At 34.8% G+C, this 15064-nt stretch overlaps 1 protein-coding gene across 1 annotated transcript in view; it reads right to left on the minus strand.

Moving 5' to 3' along the window:
• Positions 1-15064, minus strand: part of MIB1 (MIB E3 ubiquitin protein ligase 1) — a 142455-nt gene that overhangs the window by 60683 nt on the left and 66708 nt on the right. Inside the window, exons 10-11 of the mRNA XM_077135812.1 lie at positions 7863-7970; positions 2356-2553 (exon numbers count right to left, since the gene is read on the minus strand). Of these exons, the coding sequence (XP_076991927.1) occupies positions 2356-2553; positions 7863-7970 (306 nt within the window). The remainder of the gene's footprint in view (positions 1-2355; positions 2554-7862; positions 7971-15064) is intronic.

The following is a 15064-nucleotide window of genomic DNA, read 5'->3' on the forward strand; positions in this document are numbered from 1 at the left end:
CACACCTGTTTACGTAATTAAAATTTTATTAGAACACAGTCACATTCATTTATTTATCATCTACGCTGCTTTCAGGCTGTAATGGCAGAGTTGGCTAGTTGTGATAAACACATGACCTGTAAAGCCGAAAATATGTATGATCCAGCACTTTACATATAAGAAAACATTTTATAGTCACTCAACCATAAAAGGAATCCCTAACCCAAGTTTAGTGTTATGATCCCCCTTCTATCCCTCTTACCTAGTGACACTAAAAATTCATAGTCTTCAACTTGGAATGGTTTCTCTCAACCTGGGTAGAATATCCTTATACAGGTCTCTAATCTATTTTGCTTTCTAGTTCCTTTAGTAAGTATTCCAAACCTTTATCACTTTCCTAAATTTCTCTTTCTCAACCTTTGTGGCAGTTTTAAGTTATTAGTTTTTAAAATCAGTACTTTTTAAATGGAAATTACAACCAAAAATCTGTTAAGAGAATTTTGAGACCCATTAAAACCAAGTTTAATGAGAGAGGAAATACAAAAAAGCATTGGCTGAGTCCCTTGAGGGATGGGAGAAAGAATATGGGATTATTAAACTTTACCGCCAGGGAAAGCCCTGATACTGTCTCAAACATTAGGGACTCCCAAGTCAATAGGTCAAGTCTTTGATCCCGAGGCTTGCTCTTGTGAAGCTTATTTATACAGTGGAGAAGCTTAGACTACCTATAGTTATGCCTAAGAGTTACTTCCAGAGGACCTCTTTTGTTGCTCAAATGTGGCCTCTCCCTCTCTCTCTCTAAGCCTAGCTCTGCAAGTAAAATCATTACCTTCCCTCCTACATGGAACATGACATCCAGGGGTGAAAGTCTCCCTGGTAACATGGGATATGAATCCCACAGATGAGTCTGGCCCTAGCACCATGGGACTGACAATGCCTTCCTGACCAAAGGAGGGAAAGAATTGTAACAAATTAGGTAGTGTCTGGGAGAGTTCAAATAGAGTTCAGGGACTACTCTGGAAGCTACTCTTCACAAGCTTCAGTTACTTATCATGGCTTGTCAAACCCCAACCACAACCATTCCTGCCGACCCTAAAGCACATATACGGCTTTATCTGAGATTCTACAAAGGTTCCATGCATATGATTACTCTCCAGAAGCCTACAACCTTCAGATGGGTTCCTAGGCCAGATAAGTTCTGAAATCCAGAGGGGCCAGCCTCTCTAGAACATCACCTAGTTCCAGCCCCCTATCCCATATTATCGACAACCCTTTCCAAAATGAAAAAGTTAAATGGGCTTAGCCCAAATATCCCTAAAGATTGGGAGAAAGATCACAGGAGAAGGTGGAGTTATAACAGAGAAGATAGGATTTAACAAACAAGTATGACTGCTTAATCATTATATGGATATTTCTTTTAATTTCCAGTATCTGGAGCAGCTAGAAAGAAAAACACAAAATTGTAGAATTGCAACCCATATCAAACTCTGAAATCTATTCTACAACTAATTGTTGCGGTGTGCTTTGAAATTTATTGCTTTTATGTATATATGTTATTCTTCAAAATTAAAGAGAAAACCTATTTAAAACCTATTCAAAGAATAAAAAATATTTATAAGAAAACTTATATGTTTACATGTTTATCAGTTAAACATATAGAAAACAGTCTATAAAAAGGAACCTAAAAGCTGCCAAATTACGTTATCATGTTTATTAATGTTTTGCTATGAAATTATTATGTAGTCATACCAAATTGTAATTGGACAGATACACAAAAGACAAGTTGCTTAATAACCGAATTAAGTAGATAATGGACAAAGTCTAGCTTTCCCGTTGGACATGGTTTAATTCATCTGGTTACTAAAACTTTGGAAAGGAATAATCACTAGTTAGCTGATCCCTGCTTCAAAACTTCGGTACTACTGCAAATCAAACCTAAAATACTGTGTATTTTCCCAAGCAGAAAATCTTCAAGACTACACTAAAGACCAGACAAAGAGCCTAAGATAAATTAAGCCACACTTAATTTATGTAGTTAATGAAGTGACTAACATGAAATACATTACACTTTCTTTAAGCTGCTCAAGCTCACTGTCATAATCAGAAAAGTTAAATCAATTCATAAGCTGACTATTCTGCATGGAGCACCACACACCACACTCAAATATAAACCTGATCTACTAAAGCTTTCTAAATAAGGCTTTTCTAAGAAGGAATATTGCTAATGTTATCACATTCTATATCTCTGGTACCATTTATTATGATTTATCATACAAAAAATAATTGATAACAAAGGAATGCTTACCACAGAGCTCAGTACTTCCTTTAATTGAACCCTAGCAATACCCGCAGAATATAATTCTTTAAAGAATTTACCTGGAGACTGGGATGACAGCCAAAATCCAATAAAGTCTTCACAACTTGAAGATGGCCTTTATTGACAGCAATATGAAGTGGCGTTTGTCTGCGCTTGTTGCGAGCATTCAAATCAGCACTGCCTCGGTGTAGAACTTCTATAACAGCACCTTCATCTCCAAAAGCTGCATGGTGAACTGCTCTATCCCCATCTTTATCCTAAAAATCAACATTTAAATCGTATTAGTGACTATTTTAGAAAGAAAAGTAATTTAATTTTCTGAATTACTGAAGTATAATAATATACCAAGAATCAGATTAATTTGAGGAAAGGAAACAGAATGGAGCCAACAAAATAACTGACTAGAACAGTGAATAATGCCAAAGATAAATAAGGAGTCTAGATCAATATATTGTATCATATATTTACTAGATGCACAGTTAGTTATTAACAGAAGTGATTCAATACTTCATTGCTCCTAATTTATCAGTCATTATGGTAAGCCAACATAAAAATACAAATGAAAATTCTTTAAAAAAAGATGAAGGAGCAAAACCAATATTTACAAAGAGCTTTTGAGATTAAAAACTACACTAATATTAGCTGAGTGTTTTTAAGGGAGTCAAATAACATGATCTCAATTAGGTCTTGGAGGGAGAAAATATATATAAACACGCTTACATTGATTATCCCAAGATAGTAAGCATACACTTCTCTGTACATTTAAGAACGGAAAAAAATGTATTAAATAACACCCGAAAATAGAAAATTAAAGCATCAATCAGCATAATTCCATACATTCAAAATCCAAAACTATTTCAGAGAAATCAATAGGTTTGTTTGCCTCACCTTCTATAATATGCATGTTTATGAAAAAAGGGTAGGAACAACCCAATTTCTTAAATTTAAAAAAAAAATGTGTTTAATGAAGTACAAAAAAAAAAAACACAACTGCTACTTAAAAGGGAAAAAAATGCCTGTATTGCATCACAAAGATCAAAGAGAATATAGACAGCTCAAAATAAACAGAAATCTCATTACCTAGCCAGATGCAGATGGAGAAATATAACGGTACTGTCCTTATTTCAAAACTATATCCCAAATTTTGATACCCAGAAATAGGCATACTCTAAAAACTTCCTGTACAACAGTTATCCCGAGTCACAGCCTCAGCCTCTAGTTTTTGCAAGGAGTTTGATAATTCACCTGACACCTAAGATTATTTGAACTATTTTTCAAAGATAACACAGATAAATACTGTTGTGATTAAAAACATTTAAAACAAACAGTATTCAAAACAGTTACGGAACTCAAAAGTAGTTTTTGGTCTCTGCATATGTTCGCAAACCAATACTAAAAGTAAAACGACACATGTTTTAAAACTCCACAACAGTTTGACAATCATTCTTGAAAAGACAGGAACTGGCAGACATGGTATGAAAGAGCTGAAATTCAATTCTTGGGCCTCTGAACAGCATTATAAATAAGCATCCCAGAAAAACAACAGCCAAGCTTTTTACAGACACACATACACACACATATGTGCACACATACCCATGTATTTGTAAATAAAATAATTCATTAACCTCTCCGGTAAGACATTTCAGTATTTTGGAAACTTGGAGTTAGGGAAATCTTCCTAACTTTCAATCCGTATTTTTTTTTCTGTTGTAATTTTTAAGCCTATCCTGCGGTTCTCCTTTCTATTAAAAAAAGGACTATCAATCCACTAACACTCACTAAATGAAAACAGTAACTATTTATAAAGTGTACCATACATTTATGGTTGTTAGAAAATCACTACTGAAACACTTCCATGCATGTCTCATCAACAGTTTATGTAAAAACAACACTAAAGATAACAACCATGATATATACGTAAGTTAAAAAACAATGTACATAAGTTAATGAAAAAAATGCACACACAACAGAAAACAATTAAATTTTCTCCAGGTTTCTCTTCTAAATCAGAAAACCCCAGTTGCACAAAAATTTAACTTACAGGTTTTGTGGCTTTCTTCTGAATCCATCGTAAGCACTCCAAATAATTCTAAAACATACAGCTCATTATTCTGCTTCTGACACTTGCACCAAATGAGATATTGGAAGGCAATATTACAGCTGACCTCAACAAGGCTACTTCAAAGGATTCTGAAGGGGCCTCAAATTAAATCTAAAGCTCATCTTGGTTCTTTCTACATTCCTTGTCCTTTTCTCTCCTCTCAACCCTCCAAAGTGTGCTTTTTCCAGTCTTCCCTTTCTTTGCTGTTAGAATCACCAACCATATGGTCAACAAAATCAGTATTTCTAAGTCCCATTCATCTATTTCCTATCCCTGAGTTCCTACATGCAAGCACCAAATGCTACTGCTTAATTTATGCTTAAATCTATTGTCTTTTCTCTAACTCTACCACTAATTCATGTCTTCAATTCTCACCTGAACTACTGCCACAGCACTCCCTGCCTCCACTTTATTTTTATCCCAACCCATTCTTCATCCTACAGAAAGAATTCTCTCTGTAAAATGCAAATTTCATATTTAAAACTCTTTTATGTCTTGTTACTATATAAAGAACAAACTTCTTGGAGGCCTAGCTCCTTGGCTTGAGAAGTAAACATTCTTGAAAATTAATTCAGGCAAATCCTCTCCTATATAACTCCCGCTCTCAAAAAATTAATCTCTCTCCTTCTATTATGCCTTTTACCATACTGCACTGTAATTGTCTCCAAGTCTGAATTATTTTACCTAAGACTCTTTGAGCTTCTATGTCTAACTCATGTTTATTCCCAAGACCGGGAGCATAACTGCTGACTATAGCAGTTTTACCTGTTATTATAATGGTAACTTCAGTTTAGTTCCATTCTTTTATAGGATAGCGTAGTTATTAACTTAGTTAACTGAGTGTCTTTCCATAAAAACCCTAAAGCCTTTAGGCTCAGAGAGACAGATCTGAGCCAGGGGCTCGTATCTCCATGCCAGCTGACTTGCATTAAAATTCTTTCTTTTCTCAAAATTCTGATGTCATGGCATGCAACAGGCAGCAAGCCCATTTGCTCAGGAACAATTTGGTGACTCTGATGGGACTGAAAGATTCCTAGGTCCTTTCTTACTGAAGGTTCTGGGGCCCCTGGTGGGAGGGGCTTGCCCAAACACTGATTGTACATTGCCACTTAGACCTGTTTGTCTCGAGGCTCAACCACTGAGACTCTCTCCTCTTCTCAGCGGTATTGCAGACCCATAGGCATGATTTTGTTTTGAGACAAGAAAGTTTCAGATTCTGTACATTCAATTGGGTAAGGGTAAGATAGTGCTGAGGCCAGGAAGGTTGCCTGGGGTTTGAGTCCCTGACTGGGGTTAAAGTCACCACATCACTTCTTCCTCCAAAACCTCCTCTGCCCCTACCTCTGTATCTATCTGGTTCTGATCTAGTAATTGGGCTGTTTGGATCTCTGTAAAGTACTATTTACTGTGTTTGTAATAACACTTGTTGATATTATGACATCAATTGTTTTTAGATAATCATAAAAAATATTAATATTAGTACATCAGATGCAGTCCTTTAAAATGCATTCTAGTGGGTCCCTGGACCAGGTAAGTTCTCAAATGCAGAGGGGTTAGCCCTTTCAGAATATCAACTAGTTCCGTCCCCCTATCCCATATTATCGACAGCCCCTTCCTACATGAAAAAGTTAGAATGGGCATAGATCAAATACCCCTAAAGAGTGGAAGATCAAAGGTGATGGTGGAGTTATACAGAGAAGATCGGGTTTAACAAATGAGTATGAGTGCTGAATCAGTATACTGATATTTCTTTTAGCCTCCAGTACCTTAGAGAAGCTAGAAGAAAAAACCTAAAATTGTGGAATTGTAACCAAATTCTGAAATCTGTTCTACAACTAATCACTGCAATGTACTTCAAAATTTATTTTTTTATGTAAATATGTTATTTAAAGAGAAGGAGGAGTATAACATAGATGATAGGATTTAACAAATGAGTATGACTGCCGAATGATTATAATGATATTTCTGTTGGTCTCCAGTGTCTTGGAGCAGCTAGAAGAAAAAATGAAAAATCACAGAACTGTAATCCATACCAAACTTTAAAATCTGTTCTATAACTACTTGTTAAAATGTACTTGGAAATTTTTTTGCTTTTTTCTGTATATGTTATATTTCACAATTTAAAAAAAGTCTTAAAAAAATGAAAGAATAGTAAAATAAAAATCTGTTTCATAACTATTTGTTAAAATGTACTTGGAAATTTATTGCTTTTTGGTATATATGTTATATTTCACAATAAAAAAGTAATAAAATGCATTCTAGATAATTGGTCTATGTTTAGTTCAATGAAAAAGAAAAATATGATGATATTCCTTTGTAACACAGCCTGGGTCCAATATAAATTAGAATTTGGGAACACTGGCCTGAAAATGAATTTTAAATTATAATACTATCCTACAATTAAATTCATATTCACAAAAGGAAGAAAAATAAGAAAAAATCCCATATATACAATCTTTCATGTCTTTGTGTAAGAAGACTTTTCAGAAAAGATGCAAAATTATGGTTCAAACTAGTGAGTTTTATATTTCTGTTTCTGTGTCTTTGTGTTTGACTTTCTATTTTTGTCTGTTTGATGTATAGTTATCTACCTCTAGATAGTAATGCCAAATTAACAAAAATTCTTAGGAGAGCTCTTTTCAAATTGCTTAAAGATAAATAAGTGCTTATATATAAATTAATACTCCTTGTATCCCAGAAACTGAGAAGCTAAGCTTCTTGAGCTCTTTGAACTCCTCATATTCTTCCCCCTCTGTGTCCTGGCTTAGCCTATCTTCCCTTCTACAATGATAAAGATTTCCAAATCCTACTGAAGATTCAAGTGGGATCTGCAAAAATTCAATCTTATCATTTCAGACTTACGAATCTAAATATTCAGACCTTTTAGTAACACAGACAAAGCAAGCCATCCTTAATACGACACATATAGATTCCCAACTGAAACTCCAATAATACTAAGAAATATTCATTTTCCTTCTATAAGAAAATAATCTAAATTATAAGTATAAATATAGACATAAACATGCACTCTAAACTCTTCAAAGATCCCCATTAGTTAAGAAACAGTAAGACTAAACAAAGGCTTATACTCTGATTCCCGTATGAAAACAAACAAACAGAAAATACAAAGAAAGGTCTCTAAGCGTCCTAGGGATTAAGAGAAACTTTGACACAGAGAATCTGTATTTCCTTCATCTACTTCCCTCAACCCAGAAGATACCTGGGCTCCCAACAGCATAGTGATCCTACCATAATATTAGAAAGCTTCAACTAGAGCTATGCCTAGAATATTGAGTGAGGGAAAACAAGAAATGCTTCAGGTTGACTTTTTAAATTTTTATTTTCAATCAGATGCTGATAAAAGCCTAAGGTAAATATTAAATTTCAAGAATAAGTAATCCATTTCAAAAAAAACAGAAGGACAGTAATTCTATTCAAAATAATTTTCAAGCTTATTTTAATTACCTCTGCTTCTACATCCACATTTTGCTTCAAAAGTAACTTCAAAATGTCAACATGTCCATTCTGACTAGCGGCTTGCATAGCTGTGTGGCCAGCACACTGTCCATTTACCTAAATAAAAAATAAGAAAGGATGAACAAAAGTCATAAATCAGAAAAAGCCATAAATCAGAAAAAGCCAATTAATACATATAGTCTAGGTTTAAATCTAGAATACTGTATGATCCTAAAACCCAAGTTGGTGTTTCATATATGCTAGTATGGATCACCAGAAACTCTTTTCTCTAATTTAGAAAAATTAGAGAAGATCAATGTTCTGTTTGTTCAAAGAGCTATAAGAGAACTGTTAGGGAATCTGTAAAATTGAGAGAAAAGAGGGAAGGAGAGAAGGAAGGAGGGATATTAAGTTAGTTTTATTTAGATCATTACATCTCAGAGTCCATGTTTCAATGGAAAAAGCAGAGGAAGAATGGAAAACTTCTGGAAAAGATACTGCCTATTACAGTATAAATAATTAAACTCAACAAATATATCAACTACCAACTGTAGGCAAACTATTATGAAAGACATAAATGAGTTAGCAGGATGGCTAGGTACAAGTAATTACTACTTTATAAAGCAGTAATCTGCAACATTTCCTCCATGCCAGATGCTCTACACATACGTGAAACCCAGGGCTATACCCAAGGCAAAGGGCAGGCAATTCTTTAATACCACCCCTTTCATTCCCATCGGAAACCAATAGAAGACAGTTAAAGATGGTAGCCTGACAACACATGCTTACATCCTATTCCTTCTGAGACTAAACTAAAATGATAGTAAAATAATTTAAAAAGCAAAAAACCTTAACGACAAAGAAGTGAAATGAGAAAAACCAACATATCTTTAAAAAAAGAAAAACAGACAAATAACTGTTAACTGATTTTATAGGGAAAAGGAAGTTGAGGTCTAAAAGAACACAGGGAACCCAAGACCAACGCAAAGCCTACAGATACAAGCACATCAGAGAGCTAACAGGAGAGGCACTAGGAGTCACTCTTCTGTGCAAGGGTCACACGTCACGTCCACTGCACCAGTTCAAGGACAGAGACTCTGCCATGTATCTAGTCCCTAGATAGTTAAAAGAGGTTTCTTCCTTTAAAGAACTAAATAGTAGCAGAGAACAGACCCCTGCATGATGGCTTTCAGAGACGCCCAACAGCTCCACACATCCTATCACCAAAATGATATTTCAGTCAACAAGACCTGTTCAGCTTTTTAATGTCTTACTTAGGTATGGATGGGCAAGATCTGAGATTTGAGAAACACACCAATAAAAAAAAGACAAAATAAAATAATGAGAAAAGAAATTAAGCTGGAAGAAACAAATGGAGAGGGAAAAAAAAAACTTAGGGGAAAACTTCAACTAGACATTTCATATTACTTTTTTTCTAAAAATCAAGAGCAGGATGCTATAAGAAATAAGATAGTAGGTTTCTGGGAAAGATGGTGGAGCAGGGAGCTTCAAGACTCAGTTCGTTCTCCAGGGCAGCTAGTAAACAGCAAGGAACTGTCTGAAACAGTCGGCAAGAATGGAAGGCAGGGACTGATGATCTGTGGTGAAGAGCTGTGAGTAAAACTCTCTAAGCTGTGGAGACTGGTACCCATTCCCCAGGATGGAGCTGGAAGTGGAGACTGAACACAGATTGTGGTTTTTGAATAGTGAACTAGGAACTGCTGGGAACCAGCTCTGAGGGCAGCTAATTTCAACTAGCCCAGGACAAAAAGCAGCCCAGGTGGCAGCCTCTGTTTCAACCCCACCCTCAAAGGGAGTAGAAGTGGGGAATATAAAGTTATAGTACCTTCTTAGGGCTGCAGGGAAGTTTGTTATAGGTGGCTCTTCCCCAAGTAAATGGAAAAAACATCACAGCATTGTTTGCAGCTTTTGATTAGCAAATTCAGATTGCTGGGTCCTGGCTCTGTGCTAGGATTTCAACCCAACCAGACAAGAGTAGCCACTGTTTCAACCTCTGTTTGCAACAGGGGCAGAATCACTGTGACATACAGGCACAGTACAACCTTAGGACTGCAGGAACAGTCAGCCAAAACCACAGGAAAAGGGGGAAAAAATGAAAGCATAGATTTGATGAGCTGTCAAAGAGAAATCTGGCATCCTTCCAAGGGCACTGTGAAGCCACTCTATGCCCCTTCACAGGACCCTGGCTCTGTTCTGACTGGGAAATACTGACTTAGAAAGTCCTCCCCCGGGGTAACCCTCCTTCCAGAATATGCCCTTCAGGCAAAAGCAGCAAGAGGCAATGAAGAGTTTTAAGAGTTTTAAGAACCTGGAGAAGGAATAGGAGAAAGGAAGATTTCTTCTGGAGATGTAACAATTGCACAAATAGTGTAATGTCAAAAGCTTTACCGTATATGTAGGGCAAGAATCAGATGAATAAGAACTGAAAAATCTGATCAGTTCAAATCTGTTCAGTTAAACAGGCGCTATCCTAAAGATCTATAATAAGTTATACCATGTGTCAAAGAAGTACTTCAGCACAAAGCCAAAAACAAGAAAAATACTAGGCAATAGAAAGAAACTGACCTCCAGAGTAAAGTCATCAAGATAATCAGACATGAGCAAAAAAGTAAAAGCCAAACTAAGAAAGAGTCAAAGACTTTGGAACAACTAATCAAAGATGTTCAAACAATCTCCTAAATCAATTAAAGGAGATGAAGGAAAATGTGGCTAAAGAGATAAAGGATATTAAGACAACACTGTGTGAGAAGAAAGAGTTTGAAAATACAAAAAGGAACAAAAATGCCTGGGATGAGCTGGGACCTGGCATCATGGGATTGAAAAAGCCTCCTGACCAAAACAGTGGAAGAGAGAAATGAGACAAAATAAAGTTTCAGAGGTTAAGAGATTTCAAACAGAACTGAGAGGTTATCCTGGAGGTTATTCTTATGCATTATATAGATATCCCTTTTTAGTTTATATGTACAGGTGTGGCTGGAGGGAAGTACCTGAAACTGCTGAGCTGTGTTCCAGTAGTCTTGATTCTTACAGATGACTGTATAACAATAGAGCTATTATAATGTAACTGTGTGATTGTGAAAACCTTGTATCTGATGCTCCTTTTATCTAGGATACAAGCAGATGAGTAAAAAAATATGGATAAAAAAGTCAATAAAAAGAAAAAAATGTCGACTGTGATGATAAAAAATATTTATTCCTTCTAGCCTCCTATTTTTCCTTGCTAGAAGGAAAAATCTGAGATGATGGTATGGTAGCCCCTGACAAATTCTGGGATCTGTCCTGCAATTAGTTGTTGAAGAGTGCTTTGAAAACTATTGCTTTTTTTTTTCTTTGTTTTATGTATATGTTATACAATTTAAAAAGTTTAAAATAATCTGTAAATTGGTTAGACAACATAAAAAAAAATTAGGGAATTTAAAATATTCACAGATAAGCAGAAACAAAGAGTTCATCAACAAGAGACCTACCTTCAAATACACCACTCCCATCAATAGACAGAACATCTAGACAGAGGATGAATAAGGAAGCAGAGACCTTGAGTAATATAATAAATAAACTAGACCTAACAGATATATTACAGAACAATGCATCCCAAAACAGCAAGATACACATTCTTCTCAAGTGCACATGGATCATTCTCCAGGACAGACCACATGTTGGGTCACAAAACAAGTTTCAGTAAACTTAAAAAGATTACAAAGCTCTTTTTCTGATCATAATGGAATGAAGCTGGAAATCGATATTAGGAGGGAGGACTGGAAAATATGAAGTCTAAACAACACACTCAAACAATTAGTGGGTCAAAACAGAAATTGCAAAAGAAATCAGTAAATATCTCAAGATGAATGAAAACAAGAACCTAACATTTCAAAACTTACAGGATGGAAGGAAAGCAGTTCTGGAAGAGAAATTTAAAGCCTAAAAGCCATTTTGTAAAGAAGAAAGAACTAAAGTCAAAGACACAACTGCAAACCTGGAGGAACTAGAAAAAGAACCCCAAAGTAATCCCAAAGCAAGCAGAAGGAAATAAGTAATAAAGATAAGAGCAGAAATAAATGAAATCGAGAATTAAAAAGACAAGAAAGAATCAACCACCCCAGAACTGGTTCTTCGGCTAGACTGAAAAAGATAAAAAGAGAGAAGATGCAAACAAAATCAGAAATGGGAGGGGGTCTTACTACTGATCCAACAGAAATGAAATGGATCATAAGAGGATACTATGAACAAGTATATACCAACATATTACACAACTTAGATGAAATGCACAAATTCCTGGAAACACACAAAAACCTACACACTAACTCAAGAAGAAACAGAAGCCCTTAACAGACCATTTAGAAGTAACGAGATAAAATTAAATTAAAATCTATTAGATCTATTACAGAGGAATTCTACCAGTCTTTCCAAGAATACCAATCCTGCTCAAACTCTTAAAAAAAACTGAAGAGGAAACACTACCTAACTCATTCTATGAAACTAATATCACCCTAATACCAAAGTCAGATTGAGATAATACAGGAAAACAAAATTACAGACCAGTATCTTTAATGAACATAGATGCAATGTAGTTATTTGTAATAACTTTCTACTTGATATCTTGAGAGCATCCACAGTTCTGACAGATGATCAAATGGCATTTAAGTTAGTGTTTAATATTTAGAATTTTAGAACTTTGCTATCTGAATTTGTAGATTTTTTCCTTGTTGCTTTAATTTTTAATTGGTTTATGAAACTTATCGCACAAATACAGGTCTTGCAATGATTATTTGGATATTTTATTTAAATATGCCTATGGTTAAGCTAACTCAGATATCCTTTTTTGGTGGTTCTAAGTGTATTGTTTGTTTTCTTAAATAAAAATATTTTTAAAAAATAAAATAAAAGAGAAAAAAAATTCCTCAACAAAATACTTGCAAATTAAATTTCAACAGAGCATTAAAAGAATTATATGCCACAATCAAGTGTATTTTATCCCAGGTATGCAAGGGTGGTTTAACACAAGAAAATCAATAAATGTAACAAATCAAAAGGGTAAAAACTACATGATCATCTTGACTGACGGGGAAAAGGCATTTGACAAAATCCAACATCTTGTCTTGATAAAAATATTTTAAAAGATAGGAATGGAGGGAAACTTCCTCATCATGATAAACAGCATACACGAAAAACCCACAGCTAACTTTGTACTCAATCATGAAAGACTGAAAGCTTTCCATCTAAGATTTGGAACAAGACAAAGGTGCCCACTGTCACAACTGTTAGTAACAACTGTTATTCAACACTGTGCTAGAAGTTCTAGCTGAAGCAGATAGGCAAGAAAAAGAAATAAAAAGTACTCAAATTGGAAAGGAAGAAGTAATATTTTAATACTCTTTCTTCGGTTGTAAAATAGGTACTACACCAATGCTGAGTGTCAATAATAAAGTGTATAAAGGACACGGGATTTTTCTTTTTGAATTAATGAGAATGTTCTGAAATTGACTGTTTTGATGAATACACAACTCTGAATATATTATGAGCCAAGAATTGTACACTTTGGAAGGAATATACAGTATGTGAGTATATCTCAATAAAACTGCTTTAAAAAAAAGAATCAATTGCAATTATCTCACTACATACTAGTATGAAATAAGAAAGATAAAATTAGGATTTTAGTTCATTCAAAAAATTCGAATGCCACCTTGAATATATTTGTTTCAGGGGTAGCAAAAGTATAATTTTCTTTTAAAAAAAAACAGAAAATCTAAAATGAAAAAAAAATTTCACTAGAAGAGCTGGAATTTTTCATATCTAGAAGGGCAGGTATGAATCAAGAGGCTACTGGTTTTCAGCATTATAAGACTTTTAAAAGTATACACATATATTCGTGTTTTTAAATTAAAGATTAGGTTGCATTTATTTTCATTACCTCCTGTAACTTTATCTAAAGAGTAAACTTTTTTTCTTAAAGCCTCAACCCTTAAGGATAATTAAAACAAGAAAGAAAACAAGAAAAAAATATGCACGCACTTAGTCATATACACACACACACACACACACACACACACTCAATATATACTGGAAGCTAAGAAGCAGGTGAACAGGTAGAATTGACTTAATCCAAAGAAAGCTGAATCCTAAATCTGTCATGAGAAAGCCTACAAGCAACACTTATGTCAATAAATGTAAAAGGGTCAGGACCGTTTAATGGATACCTCTGGAAATGGTATAGGATGAATGCAGTGGTACATACTAAAAACAAAAGGATAAGTTGAAAGTCTGTTTAGAAACTATGACTCCCTTCCCTGACAGTGCACAGTTGAGCTACTGCCCCACCCTTACCCTAAAAAAACCTGAAAGGTGATTCCAAAGAATAAGGTAAAACAATCTCTGGCCTATAGGAACCAGGTACTCTTAAGGTTGGGGCATAGTACTAAAATCAGATGTTTTATGTAAATATTAACATGCTGAATAGTGAAAACCCAGGCCTTCTTCCCTTAATCAGTTTACATGACAGATGAAATCAGATTTATATATCCTCCATGCAGAAGAATCAAGATCCTTCTCTGGGAAGTCAGATCAGCCCAAGAGAAAAAAACCTAATGATTGATACTGGAATAACCCAAGGATTCAATCTGATCACATTATAGTGAAGCCCAGAGTTGAAAACCCCACTCATAGACACGAGGCCTTTCAAAAAAGCTTTTTATTGCCCACTCTTAAAGATGAGTGGAAAACCAAGGATCACCAGATTTCTGAGGAACAGAGATCTTTCTGACATGAAAGAGACAAAAACAAACAAAGAGTAATTTAGAAGAGACAAAATATTAAGCAGGACAAGAGAAATTAAAACAAAAACTCCATTATCAATATACTCAGTGAAGAGAGAGATGTTGCATCTTTTAAATACGAACATGATACCATAAAACAGAATATCAAAAGAACAACAACAACAAAAGAGCCTGAATATTTTCAAATAATGGAACATGAAAACCTGGAAAAGGGGTTGGAGGATCAAGTTAAGGAATCTCCCAGAAAATAGGGGGAAAAAGAAAAAGAAAACATTAAAACATTAGAGGAATAATCCAAGATCAGAGAAAATAAAGGGGAGAAAATTACTACTGAAATAAAGACAATTTCCAGATATGAAAAGCATAATTTCCAGATATAAAAGGTCCAAATTTCTAAAATAATGGATAAAAATAGATTCA

Source organism: Tamandua tetradactyla, chromosome 18 (assembly GCF_023851605.1).
Source record: "Tamandua tetradactyla isolate mTamTet1 chromosome 18, mTamTet1.pri, whole genome shotgun sequence".
In the NCBI taxonomy this organism is placed as follows: Eukaryota; Metazoa; Chordata; class Mammalia; order Pilosa; family Myrmecophagidae; genus Tamandua; species Tamandua tetradactyla.